The sequence below is a fragment of the Cucurbita pepo genome, chromosome LG07, assembly GCF_002806865.2.
Source record: "Cucurbita pepo subsp. pepo cultivar mu-cu-16 chromosome LG07, ASM280686v2, whole genome shotgun sequence".
NCBI classification, from domain to species: domain Eukaryota; kingdom Viridiplantae; phylum Streptophyta; class Magnoliopsida; order Cucurbitales; family Cucurbitaceae; genus Cucurbita; species Cucurbita pepo.
In genome coordinates this window covers 2,799,788-2,816,213 of record NC_036644.1, presented here as the reverse complement: position 1 = coordinate 2,816,213, position 16,426 = coordinate 2,799,788, and the positions used below count along the sequence as shown (strand labels likewise).

The 16,426-nt window shown below is 36.3% G+C and overlaps 4 protein-coding genes and 3 non-coding genes across 14 annotated transcripts in view; 6 read left to right on the top strand and 1 right to left on the bottom strand.

Moving 5' to 3' along the window:
* Positions 1 to 1,133: 1,133 nt before the first annotated feature.
* LOC111798494 (protein BRASSINAZOLE-RESISTANT 1-like) lies at positions 1,134 to 8,061 on the top strand. 6 transcript variants are annotated; one of them, XM_023681679.1, is made up of 5 exons: positions 1,134 to 1,474; positions 1,919 to 2,667; positions 2,764 to 2,806; positions 6,412 to 6,458; positions 7,836 to 8,061. In XM_023681679.1, exons 1-2 carry the CDS (start codon positions 1,235 to 1,237, stop codon positions 2,609 to 2,611), a joined length of 933 nt encoding a protein of 310 aa, XP_023537447.1. In that variant the 5' UTR covers positions 1,134 to 1,234; the 3' UTR covers positions 2,612 to 2,667; positions 2,764 to 2,806; positions 6,412 to 6,458; positions 7,836 to 8,061. The 6 variants fall into 6 exon arrangements, with proteins under 6 accessions (XP_023537447.1, XP_023537450.1, XP_023537448.1 ...); XM_023681682.1 differs by having other exon boundaries at positions 2,744 to 2,806; XM_023681680.1 differs by lacking the exons at positions 6,412 to 6,458; positions 7,836 to 8,061 and adding an exon at positions 3,023 to 3,436.
* Positions 3,765 to 3,837, top strand: TRNAK-CUU. The gene has a single exon. It is a non-coding gene; the product is annotated as a tRNA-Lys (tRNA).
* On the top strand, positions 3,984 to 4,056 carry TRNAK-CUU. Its single transcript has one exon. It is a non-coding gene; the product is annotated as a tRNA-Lys (tRNA).
* TRNAK-CUU lies at positions 4,422 to 4,494 on the top strand. The gene has a single exon. It is a non-coding gene; the product is annotated as a tRNA-Lys (tRNA).
* LOC111798495 (peroxisomal membrane protein 11A-like) lies at positions 5,203 to 8,061 on the top strand. The gene is made up of 3 exons (XM_023681684.1): positions 5,203 to 6,272; positions 6,412 to 6,458; positions 7,836 to 8,061. Exon 1 carries the CDS (start codon positions 5,259 to 5,261, stop codon positions 6,138 to 6,140), a length of 882 nt encoding a protein of 293 aa, XP_023537452.1. The 5' UTR covers positions 5,203 to 5,258; the 3' UTR covers positions 6,141 to 6,272; positions 6,412 to 6,458; positions 7,836 to 8,061.
* A 1,302-nt stretch (positions 8,062 to 9,363) lies between these two features.
* Positions 9,364 to 15,420, top strand: LOC111798346 (lysophospholipid acyltransferase LPEAT1-like). 2 transcript variants are annotated; one of them, XM_023681424.1, is made up of 9 exons: positions 9,364 to 9,964; positions 10,118 to 10,237; positions 10,369 to 10,406; positions 10,566 to 10,630; positions 10,939 to 11,007; positions 13,423 to 13,556; positions 14,182 to 14,322; positions 14,516 to 14,579; positions 14,929 to 15,420. In XM_023681424.1, the coding sequence occupies exons 1-9, from the start codon at positions 9,467 to 9,469 to the stop codon at positions 14,946 to 14,948; spliced, it is 1,149 nt and encodes a 382-aa protein (XP_023537192.1). In that variant the 5' UTR covers positions 9,364 to 9,466; the 3' UTR covers positions 14,949 to 15,420. The 2 variants fall into 2 exon arrangements, with proteins under 2 accessions (XP_023537192.1, XP_023537191.1); XM_023681423.1 differs by lacking the exon at positions 14,929 to 15,420 and having other exon boundaries at positions 9,365 to 9,964; positions 14,516 to 14,897.
* A 115-nt stretch (positions 15,421 to 15,535) lies between these two features.
* LOC111798348 (deSI-like protein At4g17486) overlaps positions 15,536 to 16,426 on the bottom strand; it is a 5,119-nt gene continuing 4,228 nt past the window's right edge. For both annotated transcript variants that reach the window (XM_023681425.1, XM_023681426.1), the window contains one exon: positions 15,536 to 16,011. In XM_023681425.1, coding sequence (XP_023537193.1) covers positions 16,000 to 16,011 — 12 coding nt within the window. In that variant the 3' untranslated portion in view covers positions 15,536 to 15,999. The remainder of the gene's footprint in view (positions 16,012 to 16,426) is intronic.

Sequence of the window (16,426 nt, the reverse complement as noted above, 5' to 3'; positions counted from 1 at the left end):
GATTGTGGGCCCACCCGGTCGGAATTATTTGCTCATAAAATCGTTTACATTAAACTATGCATATATAAAATTATAAAATATTATTTCCATTTTTTTTAGTAGGTTTGATTAGGTCGAGTTTATATATTATTTAAATTTAATATAATTGTTCGGGTTCGTAGGTTGGATTAAGTCGAGTGCAGATATTGTTTAAATTCAATATGATTGATCGGGCTGTAGATTTTCAATTCAAATAATCTTCGAATTCAATCTAATCCAACTATAAATTGTTTTTGATTGAATTGGTTCGGAATTTAAGTTAATTATTTAAAATTTTATTTTTAATAAAAGTAAAATGTTAATAAAATATTTATTTATTTATTTATTTTTTAATATTCAGTTAGAATTTATCACTCAATTTCTATAGAAAAATTAAAAAATTATTAATTATTTTAAAAAATTATTCAATAATAAATAATAAAACAGTAATTATGAACTTGAATAAAAATAATATATATATATATATAATTGTAGTTTAAGTGAACTATATATTTTAAAATTAACAATAAATTTTGATTAATTCGATTTAATTTTGGATGTAACTCATGAATCAACTTAATTTATAAAATTTTTATTTATTTGAATCTAACCAAAATAAATTCATACTCGATTGGGTTGGTCGAGTTTTTTTTTTTTATTCATAAAATATTTTAAACTCTTAATTTCAATCTGACTTATATTAAATTTAAGCATTTTCGACAAATCGTGTATTTGTTCAAATAAACCCGACTCAACAAATACATAATATATACTTTAAACCCAAGGTACACTCGAACTTTTTTCTTTATGCTTTCCATCAATTATTACTAAACTAGTCTCTATTAAAATTTTATTTATTGATAAAAATAAAAATAAAAATAAAATTTGTATACCTCGGTTATTTTTCAAAAGTATAAAATGTAAAATAAATATTTTGAAAAATACGAAAAAAAAAATGAAATTAAAAAGAACTCATCACGCGCGTGTTAGTGGTGATCTTACGTGCACTCTTAATGACCGTCCAATTCGAGGGCCCCACTGTTTCAATCTTGCGGGTCCCAAAGTCAAAGGACAAGATAATCAAACCGTCGTCGTCTTCTTCTTCTTCTTGTTTGATCTTCTTTGATCTTCTTTTCCCGCTGTAAAATTCTCCATTTCTTCCGGGTACTTCAGTACCCCTACCCCTCACGCAATCCTCGCTTCAGATCGCCGGGAAATGACCTCCGACGGGGCTACTTCTGCCTCCACTTGCCGCCGGAAGCCGTCATGGAGGGAGCGGGAGAATAATCGAACCAGAGAGCGGCGGAGGAGAGCTATTGCGGCCAAGATTTATGCCGGCCTTAGGGCTCAGGGCAACTTCAACTTGCCTAAACATTGTGACAATAACGAGGTCCTTAAAGCCCTCTGTGCTGATGCTGGTTGGACTGTCGAAGATGATGGAACCACTTATCGGAAGGTTAGTTCTCGCTTCCGCTTTCGGTCTCTTCTATTGATTTCCCTTCTTCTTTCTTAATTTGTAGTGCTCGATCGGTGATTGGAATGCTGGATTTGAAATGCTCTAGTAGATCTGAATCGCCGATTTATGTTACGGTTCGTGTTTCTCTTGATTTTGAATTGATCTGTCCTGGAATCTACTTTGGGATCGATCTGAACTCGATTAGTTCGTTTCAATTACTTCGCCATGGCATTTCATTCTTGTAATTGACTTGTTTTTACGAAGAAGTAGGAGGTTTAGTTGAAAATCTACGGATTAGTTTGAACTGAGGAGCTTTTGTGGATCGATCTTAATCTGTTGTGAATGAAATGATAGGAGATTTTACGGATTAGTTTAATCTGTTGGATTCTGGTTTGATTGTGAAATGAAATGATAAATGGTGAGATGTGCTTGTTCTTATTTCAGGGATGCAAGCCACCTCCAATGAACATTGTTGGTACTTCCACTAGAATCACGCCCTACTCTTCCCAAAATCCAAGCCCATTGTCTTCTTCATTCCCTAGCCCTATGGCATCCTACCAAGTCAGCCCCTCCTCCTCCTCCTTTCCGAGCCCGTCCCGTCTGGACGCCGACAATCCATCGAACCTCATTCCGTATCTTCGCCAAGCAATTCCCAGATCACTTCCTCCTCTTAGAATCTCAAACAGTGCTCCTGTGACCCCTCCCCTTTCATCCCCAGCCTCAAGAACTCCACAGCCATTCCTCAATTGGGAGGTCACTGCAAAGGAATCCTTCTCCTCCTTGAACTACCCTTTCTTTGCAGTATCTGCCCCTGCTAGCCCAACTCGCCCTCAGCTGCATACTCCCACCACGATCCACGAATGTGATGAGTCTGAATCATCCACCAACGCTTCCAATCAATGGGCATTTCTCCATGCCTATCCCCAATCCACATTGACAATGCCAACGTCTCCCACATTCAACCTTGTGAAGCCTGCTGACCAGCATGATCTGCAGGGAGGCTTCATCAAGGAAAATGGAAGAGGAAGTGAATTCGAGTTCTTGGGCCGTAAGGTTAAGCCTTGGGAAGGGGAGAAGATCCATGAAGTCGGATTGGAGGATTTGGAACTCACACTTGGTAGTAGCAGTAAGGCTTGAAGCTAAGAATACAGCCAATCCAAAGAAGAAACGATCTACGAAAACATAACAATATAGTAAGCAAACCCCTCTTTTGATTGATTCATTGTCTATCTGGGAATGTCATAGCTGATTCCATTCATATAATTTAAGTTAAAATCTTTACTTTATAGAGCTTCATCTATGACGGAGGGAGCTTCATTCACTTCATTTCAGGTAATGATTTTCCTAGTTTGTTGCTATTACATTACAAGACATGATTTTAAGTCAGCAATTACTATGTAGATATATGTATCATGTAATCAAGAGGTTGTTGTCTTGTTGATATGAACACATATTGCTCTGTTTCTCCTCATCCGAACTGTTTCAATTCAATTCAATTCAACCATTTTACTTTCGTTCTTCCACTGAATGGAACTGAAACTGGATTAGGATTGTGGTGGGGTGGGGGCCATGAGAGCAGGTTGGCTATGTTTATGGCAGAGCCCGACAAGCTTCATATTCAACCACACGCCTTGAATGAATTCATTTGAAAATGTAATAAAAGACAAGAAAGTTTTGTCCTTAGAGAGATTTCCACACCAAGGAATGTTTCGTTTCTCTCTCCAACCGATAGTAGGCCTATCTAGCCGAGAAAAACACTAATTAGGTCACTCGATCCAGAAATCAAAGGATTGTATTTCTTATGTAGGCCTATCTAGTTTAGTTGATAGAACGCAAGACTCTTAACCTCGTGGTCGTGGGTTTGAGCCCCATTGTAGGCCTAGCTCTAGAGCGTAAGGCTCATAACATTGTTGTTGTGGGTTTCAGCCCATTCATTTTTGTATACATTAATTAGATCACTCGATAAAGTAGTTGTTTTTATTATGTTGGCCCGTCTACTCGATAAAGTAGAGCAAGACTCTTAACCTTGTGGTTATGTGTTCGAGCTCCTTCGTGGGTGAGTTTAATTTTATTGGAGCAAAATCACTAATTAGGTCACTCTAATCAACAAAGGATTGTATTTCTTATGTAGGCCTGTCTAGCTTAGTTGGTAGAGCACATGGGTTTGAGCCCCACAGTGGGAAAATTTATTTTTATTTTTTAATTGTTGTAAACTTTAAATCTTTTATGGGAGAAGAAGCACTAATTAGGTCACTCGATTAAGAGATCAACGGATTGTATTTTTTATATGGCCTGTTTAGCTTTGTTGGTAGGGCACAAGGCTCTTAACCTTGTGGTCGTGGGTTTGAGCCCCACGGTGGGCAAATGCTCAAATTCTTTTGACGGGGCAAAGAACCATTAATTAGGTTGTTTGTGTTTTTTATGTGGCTCGTCTAGCTTAGTTGTTAGAACGCAAGAAGCACTAATTAGGTCACTCGATTAAGAGATCAAAGGGTTGTATTTTTATATGGCCCGTCTAGCTTAATTGGTAGGGCACAAGGCTCTTAATCTTGTGGTCGTGGGTTCAAGCCCCACTGTGGGTGAATGCATTAATTAGGTTGATTGTATTTTTTATGTGGCCCGTCTAGCTTAGTTGTTAGAGTAAGGGGTTCGAGCCCCATTATAAGCTCTAAAGCCTTCGATTGGAAAAGAAGCACTAATTAGATTAGGTCACTCAATTAAGAGATCAAATGATTGTTTTCTTTTATATGGCCCGTCTAGCTTAGTTGGTAGACTGCAAGGCTCTTAATCTTGTGTTCGTGGGTTCAAATTCTTTTGACCAGTGAAGAACTGTACTAATTAGGTTGATTGTGTTTTTTTATGTGACCCGTCTAGCTTAGTTGTTAGAGCACAAGAAGCACTAATTAGGTCACTGGATTAAGAGATTAAAAGGTTATATTTTTATATGGCCTGTCTAGCTCAGTTGGTAGAGCGCAAGGCTCTTAACCTTGTGGTCGTGGGTTCGAGCCCCACGGTGGGCGAATGCTCAAATACTTTTGACTGGTGAAGAGAAGTGTATTCATTAGGTTGATTGTGTTTTTTATTGTGGCCCGTCTAGCTTAGTTGTTAGAGTGCAAGAAGCACTAGTTAGGTCACTCGACTAAGAGATCAAAATGTTGTATTTTTATATGGCCTGTTTAGCTTAGTTGGTAGAGCGCAAGGCTCCTAACCTTGCGGTCGTGGGTTGAGCCCCCATGATGGGTGAATGTCTAGTTCTTTTATTAAATATGGCCCGTCTAGCTCAATTAGGAGAGCTTTCGTGCTATTTTGATTATAACAATTATTGAATTCTCTAACTTTAGTACTATGATCGGTGTCGTATTGAGTTGACTTTTTGGCTAGCTATCCTATAACGTAGACTCTCGATTCCCATATGCTTTTATTGATAGAGCCTAGAAGTGCATGCTCTCCCTATAACCTCATTTGATGTTCTTTTTTTAAGCGGGATCAAAAAATAAATAAAAGTTTATGTATTTTTAAATATTTTAAAAAAAATTGAAGGGTATTAATTAAATTTTTTAAAATTCAAATGTATTTTTAAAATACTATTAAAAATTTAAAAGTATTTTTAAAACACCATTAAAAGTTCCTATTTTTGAAACAAATATTAATAGTTTTTTTTTTTTTTTTTTTTTTTTTTTTTTTTNGATATTTTTATTAATTTAGTGAAATTAAAATACAAAAAATAAAAGAAAAACACAAATTTAAACCACTCTCCTATCGACTTCACATATGGGGAAATCTCATGGCACGCATAACTAGTCAATGTAAGAGATTAGAAAACGCCGTCGTATTGGTTCTCTTCCGATACTCTCATTCAACAACTCCGGTCAAATTGGGAGAGATTTCTCCTGCCTCCATTCTCTCCGCCCCTAGCACGGCCATGGCATCCAAATCTCCCCCGTCGTCAGCCGAGAAGCATAGAGACTTCTTCAATCATCTCGAAGCTTACCTCGCAAAGAGAGACGGCGTTGACAAGCTCTTGAAAATCTCCAGGTACGCCACCAAGATCATCCTCTCCTCTTCCGCCCTTCCCGAATCCTTTCCTCTCACGCAACGTCTCAAGAGCTTCGAGTCCAACGTCGGCATCAGCCGTAAAGCCTTCCGCCTTGGGAAGTTCGTGCAGGACCTCAACGCTTTGAGAAACTCGCATTTTGAATCGAGCCAAGAACTTGTGCTCGCGATCGTCGCGTATGGCGGAGAGGGGATTTATTACTTCATCGAACAGTTTATTTGGTTGGTTAAAGCTGGTTTGATTGATAAACGATACTCGAATCGTTTGCAGAAGATCAGTGCGTGGGCGGAATTTATTGGTTATATTGGGAGTATTTCGTTGAAATTTAGGGATTTCAATCAGATTGTTGAAGACGAGGCGTGCTTGAAAGCGAGTATTGATATTGGGGTGTCTAAGGGAGATGGAAATCGGGTAGAGGAAGAGAAGATGAAGAAGTTGCAGGCGAAGAAATTGATGAAGAAACTTTCGATCGTTCAAGACTTCGCCGATGGATTCATGGCGTTGGCTGACATTCGTGATGGGAATGGCCGGCTTTCAGGGCCGCTTTTTCTATCTTGTGCTGGGCTTCTCTCGGCTTTGATTAGCACCCATAAGAACTGGATATCATGCTGAGATAGGTTTCAATTTTACTAGGCTAAATTTTCTGTTTATTTGGGATTCTTTCACAGATCATTTGAAACTAATCATACAATAAAGCATAGTTTACAGGGAATTTGATCCCAAAAGATCTGAGAGCTTGAAACTGTAAGATTTCAGTTTAATCTCTACATGGGTTCTACAGCCATTACCATTAAAATCCTTCAGTTTATCTTGTTGGTAGCTGCCATTTTTATCCAGGGGAAGCTCTCTGATGTGATTATATATATGTTGTTTTCCTGTGCAGAAGTATGAAGATCCATGGCACCTACCAGAGTGTTCATGTTCGGATTGGTTAGTTTCCTTGAATCAAACTCTCCTAGTTAGATGATGGATTTAATAGCATATAAGCATGAAATATTTGGAGTTCTGTTGGTTGTTTGAGTAATTTCTTAGAGAACAACCTATTTACATTGGATAAAATTGCACATTTTATGAAAAGTTGAATGAATTTGAATTGTTTGAAGGAGTTATTGCAGTTTCTGTTATGAGCCCAATAGACAAGTTTCATTCTTTTTAATGAATTTCAAGTTTGAGTTTGATTTGTTTAGGTTCAAATCAATGTTTGATATGTTATGAATTGGATATGATCAATATGTAGTAGCAATTCTAATCTTTGCCTCAGATATATGATTAACATCCGGTAAATTTCTGCTTCATCATTCCTGGTTTGATCAACCTCGGGTAGTTTTCTGTTTCATCTGTAACGATCCAAGCCTACCGTTAGCAAATATTGTTTTTTTGGATTTTTTCTTAGGACTTCCCTTTAAGGTTTTTAAAATTCATCTGCTAGGGAGAGGTTAGGATGTTTCGTTGTCTTCTCAACCGATGTGGGATCTCACAATCCACCTCTCTTTAGGGTCTAGCTTCCTCGCTGACACTCGTTCCCTTCTCCAATCAATGTCTAGGACCCCTCAATCCACTCCCTTCGAGGCCCAGCATCCTTGTTGGCACACTGTCTCGTGTCCACCCCCTTGGGGGCTCAGCCTCCTTGCTGGTACATCATCCGGTGTCTAGCTCTAATATCATTTGTAATGGCCCAAGCCAACCGCTAGCATATATTGTCCTCGACTTTCCCTTTCAGACTTTCCCTCAAGATTTTTAAAATGTGTCTGCTAGAGAGAGGTTTTCACACCCTTATAAAGAACGATTCGTTCTCCTCCCAACCGGTGTGAGATCTCACATCATCATTCCTGGTTTCATGAACATTTGGTAGTTTTCTGCTTCATCATTCCTGGTTTCATGAACATTTGGTAGTTTTCTGCTTCATCATTCCTGGTTTCATGAACATTTGGTAGTTTTCTGCTTCATCATTCCTGGTTTCATGAACATTTGGTAGTTTTCTGCTTCATCATTCCTGGTTTCATGAACATTTGGTAGTTTTCTGCTTCATCATTCCTGGTTTCATGAACATTTGGTAGTTTTCTGCTTCATCATTCCTGGTTTCATGAACATTTGGTAGTTTTCTGCTTCATCATTCCTGGTTTCATGAACATTTGGTAGTTTTCTGCTTCATCATTCCTGGTTTCATCAACATTTTGGTAGTTTTCTGCTTCTTCATTCTGGGTTCTTTCATTTTACATTCCATGATCTTTCCCCTTTTCAATTCTATTGAAAAATTTGCTGAATTTTGAGCACTGAATGGGAGTTGTTGGGATTCTCATGTCTCAGTTTCTGTTCATTTCATCTTCTTCCATGGGATATTCTGCTGAATTTCTGAGCTCTCCACTCGATTTGATTACTGTAACAAGCTGCTGCAACCTACTAGAAAAACACCAAGTAGATCTTCACGATTGTTCATATTTTTTTTAGCTTGTTTACATTGATGTATTGTGATTTTAAGGTCAATATTTTCTTGACCTTTCATAAGAATTTCAATGTTACTCTTAGGGTCGAAGATGGTTTGGTTGGATCTTTTATTTAAGACGTCTGATAATAAGATCATTGATAATCGAATAGTTGTGTTTGGTATTTCATACGAGTGCTCTCAGAATTTTATATAAATAAATAAATAAATAAATATATATATATATATATATATATATATATATATATATATATATATATATATTTTTTTTTTTGAGTTTGGTACTCGAACATTAGGTATTTTCTTTACCCTTCTTACCCTGAAAGAACAGAGGCACCTTGCATCTTTGAACCGATAACCATCTTTGGCTAACTTACCCTCCTCCGTCCCTTAGGACCAATAAGGGATAGTACCGAAATATTCACTTGTTGTCCATCGACTATGCCTTTCAGCCTGATCTTAGGTCTCGACTCACTCTCCGTGAACGAACCTTGTGGAGGAATCTTTGGGTTTTCAGGGTATTGGATTCGAGTTGTTTTCGTTAGTCAAAATTTTAAAATCTTTTTAACTAATTAAATTTTAATTTAATTTACCTTTATTAATAATAAGTATATTATGAATATATAAATCTTATATAAGTATAATACATTATTAATAAAATAATAAAAACTAATTTATATAATATGTATAAAAATTATGTATAACGACAAATTGAACTAAATGAGTGGAGACTAAAAATAATAATAGAAAAAATATGACATATGATAAATATAATAATAATAAAAAAATTGTAAAATAACAAAAAAGAAAGAAAAATATAGTCATGTTGATAAAATAAATAAATATCAATTGGTGCGCACGATTAAAATCAAACGGTCAGAACAGCGTCAGGCTCACATTCTAACTGTGAGTGCTGCCGCACCCAATCGAAGCTCAAACAGTGGGCCCAAACGTTTAATTAATTAAGTATTTTTCCAGTAAGATTGCGATTCCTCGCTGGTCGAAAAGTCTTCACTATAGATCTCAATAATTTTAAATAATAATAATAATTTTATTTATTAAATATTATTATAAAAATAGCTAAATTTTAATAATTTAAGACTAATATTTAATTTGTATAAATTAAACCAATAATTGTTTACATTTTTTTTTTCTGTTTGTCTTGTTTTAAAATTTGATTAAAAAGTTAATTATTTTCTTTAAAAAGATGAAAGAAAAAAACGAAATGCCAAAAATAGAAAATAAAATGGTTGTCAAAATTAGTTTTTAATTTAATAAGATAAACTCTGGAAAAAAAGAAAAAAAAAAAGCAAAAAATATTATAATAATTTAATAATTTAATAATTTGGCGAATTAAGTATTAAAAAAAAAAAAAAAAAAAANAAAGAAAATCGCTGTGACGACGCAATCGTAGTCTTGAGTTCTTGAGGAGCTTAGCAAAGCGAACCAAAGAAAAGCTTTATCGGAACGATTTCGCGTTTTTGGGGGAGGGAAAATGGCGTCCGAGCTCCAGCAATTGAGGTTCGACCCACCCCAATCCAACGCATCCGATGAATCCTCTGCCAGGGATGATCGCCCATTGTTGAACCCCGATTCTGGCGCCGTCGCCGACCAGGATTCCGACGATATCCACCTCAAATATGCTCCGTTTTCACGTCGAGATGCTTACGGGACCATGGGCCGAGGGGAGCTGCCGTGGATGGAGAAGGTGCTGCTCGGAATGGCGCTCATTACGATCGTTCCCATACGAGTGGTTTTTGGAATGAGTTTGCTGTTTCTCTATTACATGATTTGCAGAATTTGTACGTTGCTTTATGATCCAAATAGGGAGACGGATGAGCAGGAGGATTACGCGCATATGGTGGGATGGAGGAGGTCCGTGATTGTTTGGTCTGGAAGATTCGTGTCCAGAGCTATGTTATTCGTGTTAGGGTTTTATTGGATTTCGGAAGTTAATCGAATCCCACCGAATGAGAACAAGTCAACTAACGAGGTGTGCTTTTATATTTTCCAAGTTGAGACTCCGCCATTGTTCGGTTCTGCTTTCTCGTATGCCTCGTCAGTTCATACATATCTTCACCTCTTGATCTTTGAGCTTGTTTTGGTGTTCATTGTTATTTGTTTTTACCTCTTCTTTGATGTTTAGAACGAGGGGCAAGAGAATTCCCAAGAGTCTGAAAGACCGGGGGTTATCATCAGCAACCATGTATCATATTTGGATATTTTGTATCATATGTCTTCTTCCTTTCCCAGCTTTGTTGCTAAGGTTTGTTCAAACAAATTTTGGCATAATTATACTGACAATATGTATGACTTTACAGTTCAGTTCATCTTTGGGTTGGCTTTTCTGATCCTCAATTTTTCTTCTTTTTTTTTCTTTTTTCTTTTTGGCTGAAGAGATCAGTGGCTAAACTTCCTCTAGTTGGTATTATCAGGTAAGAATTTTTCTCTTTTGGGTACATCTTCCAATCTCTAGTTTCCAAATATTTGTTTCATTGAATCGATTTAGCTTTAAAATTTAGAGGAAAATCCAAAAATTTAGCCCTGTTTGATGTTTTATAGCTCTTAAGTTTACCTGTTGTTGTTTGTGACAGCAAGTGCCTTGGCTGTGTTTATGTTCAACGAGAGTCAAAGACAACTGAATCCAAGGGTGTTTCAGGTGCGTCGTGCTCTCACTTTCAATCATCTTTGACATTTTCTTTTGATTGTTGTTGCTTTTTGAAACTTATTTAGAGAGACTCGTTCATACTATTGGCTATCTAGTCACTCATTTGGGCTAGTGAAGTGTTTCAAGATAACATAGGAAACCATCATCGTTTACACAATCTTACTGCAAATTCTCAATATTGCATGATCGTTGCATTAGAGTTCAATCGAGGATATTAGTCCCACAAAATGTTTCTCAACTAATGTTCATCTTTAATTCTGCATCTGGTCTCCAGATACTTATTACACTGTTGTTTATAGGTGTTGTGAGTGAAAGAATTCGAGAAGCTGTGAAGAATAGCTCTGCTCCCATGATGATGCTTTTTCCAGGTTTCTTAATGTCGTCTTTTATGCTTGCCCCTTTAACCTAAGAGAATCAAAATGCCTGAACTAATAACTGTTTAAAAAATAATAATAATAATTCTTTTATTTAGCCCTGCAAATTACCTTTTTTATATAAATAAAATAAAATAAATTATGAAAATTTAATAGATTTAATGACACGGAACAACAAGGGGAGAGTCCTTCCAAGGGTCAAATGTATTAATAGAGTAGTTACCGAAGGAATTATTTCACTTACACCTAGTGGCCAAAAATGAGAGATTAAAAAGCTAAAAGCAATCTCTTAGTATAGACAAACTCTACTATTTCTAAGTCATAAGGTCCATAAAAAAAATTCTGATGAAAGTGAGTCACAAAATCTCGACTTCCTTTTCAAATGGATGCCCTTCCAAAATAAGAGTCAATGTCATTTTTTCGGAGTAGACCAATTGAAGGTTCCAAAGATAGCTTTCCAGAAGTTCCAAGCTTTGGGGAAAGTGAAAAATGAGGTGGTGTTGATGTTCTGCACTTACTTGAATCTTGTCTCGATTGTTTATGCAAACAAGAGAGAGCTCCCCAAACAAATACCTCCACCCTTTTGGCAAAGGCCTTTTCAAATAGCTTTGCAGTGATTTAGGTTGAGAATGGGGAGATTCGTATTGAAGACTTGCTAAAGGAGTTGCCTGTGCCTGAAAGTCAATTTCAAGACCAGCTATCATCTGAGAGGGACCCATTCTTGGACTTCAAGGTCGTAAAGATCTATTCTAAGGCTAAAATTCTTGCCCAAGTGGTTGTTTCAGATTTGGTCGGTGCTGAGTTTTTTTCCCATTAGAGAGATTATAAAGTCTTGGGAAAGACGCTGAAAGAGGGCAGGAGCCCACCAACTATCTTCCTAAATTCTTACCCAACTATCTTCCTAAATTCTTATCCAACTATCTTCCTAAATCCTACTTCGTTTCTGTTTTCCAGGATGAAGGAAATTTTTGGAGGGCCTCTATTATATTTTATGTTGGGGGTAAAGAAGTCCTCCAACCTTTTTTTCTTTCACTGCCATACTTCAGAGCAATAAGTTTGTGCCAAAGGAAGACTTCCTTCATGGAAATCTCCAAATTCATTTAGAGAAGAGAGCCAAATTCTTGTTTTCAATGTTTCCAGTTTTGACGCCATCTTGAGAGATAGGGAGGCCAAACTTTGTGCCAAAGAATAAGATGGAAGCCACCTTTATATGCGGTAGTTCTTTAGGATCTTTCTAACAGTGCTTGGCATTTTGAGAAGAAACGTTTGGTAAGGCTAGAAGATTGGGAGGATGGCTTGGATAAGGGTGAGCTTACTTCTCTTACGGGAGAAGAGTTTTCTTCCACATATCAAGCTTGCAAATAATTCTTTCAATGATCAAGTTCCTAAAGCTTTGCGAGGGTTGACATTTAGACATAAGCCTCAAGAAGAACGGGGCCACTCCTCCATAGACAACCAAAGCAATTAAACATGTGGGCAAGGGTTTATTAGGAACAACCATTGAGCTTTGTTTTAGAGAGGGTTCTGTTTAGATCCAAAAACTCCTAAAATTTGTCATCAGCAAATTGGAGGTGAGAAATCTAGACAACATTGTATCCCCACATTAAAGCAACAGCAAAGGGAAGGGGGGTCTGGATCCTCTTTTGATTTGCTCTTGATGGTGAGAGTCCATTTCCTAAGACCTTTTGGTCTCCAAAATTGCAAAAAGGAAGTTCCATCAACTCTGTCAAGGTCAAACTTGAAGACAATGTCCTTTTTTGTTCTTAACTAAATCATCAATAGGATCATTAGCCACTAGACAAGAATCATTAATTTGTTTCTCTTCCATGAAAGGACATTGGGAAGAGGAAATGAAGGGGAGAGTTTTTTGAGCTCTTCAGCCAAAACTTCGGCTATAATTTTGTACATGAGGGGATAAGAACTGCTGGGGCAAAAAGCCTTATTCTTTTGGCGTCTGATTTTTTATGGAATGATTAAAATGTAGGTTTCCTCAGAGATTGACATGCAAAATTAGCGAGCAAGATAGATGAAAATTTTTGAGTAAGAGGACATGTTTAGAATATTTTAATATAAGAGTGATGTAACTTAAAAACAAATCTCCAATATCTCCCATTTTAAAATTTAGAATTAAATATAAAGGTGCACTGATTTGAATGATGGTTATTAAAAATTGCCAATTATCACTGCTAAAGAGTGTACATTTTATTGTGGCCAAATTGCTGCTTCCTTTATCAGAGGTCAGGACTAATGAGTAATAATTATCTTGAAAGGTGAGCTTTCAAGCTAATAAAAAATTTCATGTTTTATTTAGCAATAAAAGTATATGAACACCGATAAAGTTATATTAACATTTTTGCATGTGTTTGTTAATTGTCCAAGTTGTTTTATATGTTATTATTTTTTCTACAGAAGGAACAACTACCAATGGGGAGTATCTCCTACCATTCAAAACGGGGGCATTTTTGTCGAAAGCTCCTGTTCTTCCATTGATTTTAAGATATCCGTATCAGAGATTTAGTTTGGCCTGGGAATCAATGGCTGGAGTAAGGCTTTCTATTTTATTTTACTTTTTCCTTTGAAGTTTTCTTCTTAAAATATTTTAAAGAGAATTAGTTAAGTGAAAGTAACATCATCCATTTGGGTGGTGCAGTACTATTTTCTTAAATGCTATAATTCATTGAGTATATCTGTTAAATATTCTGATTGTGAAGTTTCTCGTAAGGCCTACAGTTCTTATGAGCTAACTACCAGACTCTGGTATAATGATGTAAGAAGTTTTCAATGAATTTTTTAGTAGTGAACTATTGCATGTTCGATTGGTAATTGGAACATTTAGAAGCTTGAGTGGTATAAAAATAATCTATCTATCTTTTAATCTAAATTACTAATGGCTTACAACTGATTTTTCCCCTCTTGTCAGGATAACCATGATTGTTTACCACCTAACTAATCCCACAAGATAACTACTTAACCTTTTTACTTTACTTTTGATGTTGTAATTTCTAACTATTGAACATTTTTAGTAGCTACATGGTTTGAACCCATAGCCTTGTATGAGTTTGTTGCTTTTACTTAAAATTGTTGAACCAACTCGTTTGTGGTTGCAATTCTTATACTGTAAAGGTTTCAAGACCCCACTTTAAGATATGTTTGAATTGCTATTCGCAGGGGCGTCATTTTTTACTTCTTCTCTGTCAATTTGTAAATCACTTGGAGGTAATAAGATTGCCTGTCTACGTCCCATCACAAGAAGAAAAGGATGATCCTAAGCTTTATGCTGGTAATATCAGAAGGTTTATGGCCAAAGAGGTATGATTTCTCTTTCGTTGTACCATATTCATATAGGAGAGTGATCAGAGATTTTAACTAAACATGCCTCTTAAAAGGCAACGAGGACAATGTCGAAAACTTCGAGACCTTTCTGAATCCCTTTTAAATATTTCAACGCCCTATCTGAATGTGATGTATGTGGATAAGTTATGGCAACTGTTCTCTTCTGCAGGGAAATATGCTGCTTTCGGATATTGGGCTCCCAGAGAAGCGTGTTTATCTTGCTGCTCTGAATGGTAATAATAACATCCGTAGTGTTTTGCATCAGAAAGACGACTGAATTTACTAGTTCCAGTTTAGTTTTAGTTTGTCCAGGTTTATGCACTGTTATGATGGTGGGCAGTTACGCACGCACCCACACATCTATGCTAAAAACTACTAGAGTGCGTTTCTTGGCCTGTATTCACAACAAACATAATAATATTTGAGTGTAGTTTTTTCCATTTAGTGCGGAGGCGAGTTTCTATTGGCCTGAGCATGATGTAACATGTTGAGGCCTGGATTAAACTTTTATTTTGGGAATGAAAATGAAAAAGAGTCGACAGAATTGAACATGTCTGAGGTGTCTCTTTGGTGTTCCTGCAGGTATACCACGCCAATGCTAATTTGGGATGTCATCTGTAAATTCTTGTAGATGATAATTATATGGAAAACACCATATCCACCACCATCACCGTGTGCAAGCATTCATTATAACTAATATGTCGTCTCAAATAAACTTGTTTGTATGATTTGTTTTCTTGGGATTGTAAATTTTTCCCGAGTAGCTTGTGTGTGTCCACGTGAGTCACGACACGTTTAGGACTTGCAATTTTGCTGAGGATTCCTATTCATATATGAATCTCATCATAATTTTCTTTAGAGTCATGACATCCTGCAGGCTGAGCTTCTGTTACAAGTGGTTTATGTTCATGGAATGCTGCTGCCTGCAAATATCATCGTCGGGTTTCGACCCTTTTCTCCGGTAGAGATATCGTATTTCTTATTCTTTCCTCTACACATTATAATGAATACTATTGTTATTTATTTACCAATAGGTAATGATAGTAGCAAAGGAAATCATAGGTTGAAGATCAAGCCAAATGTACCTTATCAAGATCTCATGCCCACTTCCTCTTATCATACTCTTTTTTTTTTTTTTTTTTTTTTTTTTTTTTTTTTTTTTTTTTTTTTTTTTTTTTTTTTTNGTTCTTTTTGAATACTATATATGACAGATACTATTGGTGGATGGAAATTCAAACTAAAAGAATCTGTAAGATGAGGGAAGATTTGTTGAAGTCATTTAGCTATTGGTTATACATTGGGTTCGAGTTTTTCCATGATCGCCATAGCTCCCCCATGTTCTCAAATTTGTCTGTATAAATTGGCTTGCAGTTGAAAAGGACAAGGGCCCTTGGACGATACCAATCAAGTTCAGGGCACACTCGCATTGGATTCTCCCATTGGCCTTGGGATGCCTGTGAGTTGTGAGGTCCCACTTTCAAACAAATAGGCAGAGAGCCAGATATTGGGGACACGAGATTTTTCCTTCTTTTCCCTTTTTCTTTCTAAATTATTGACATACCACACAAACAGTAGCCAATAAAAGAGTAATTCCAAGTGGTATTATCTCCAAAAATTTCTCTACTCCATTAGTGAATGACGACGACGTCCAGCTTACAGCTTACCCTGTAAACAAGAAAATGGAAATCTCCTACGATGAATTTGTGAGTCGTAAAGATCTACCGAAAAGGTAAGAAATCTTTGTAAAGATCTATCGAAAAGGTAGGCTTAGAAGAAATCTTTGTAAAGATCTACCGAAAAGGTAGGCTTAGAAGAAATATTTTAATAGCATAACCGAGCTCGATTATGTACATTGTCATTATTGATTGTTGGTTTGAATCCATAAACATGAAAAAAGTTGGTCATAATGATCGAACACTTCACATTTTTTTAGAATGGAAAAGTACTATAGATAAATCTTTCTTAGAAGATGAATGTCTTCACTAAAATAAATCAAACAAAAGTCGTTAAAATTTCACAAACACAAAAAAAAAAAAAAAAAAAAAAAAAAAAAAAAAAAAAAAAAAAAAAAAAAAAAAAA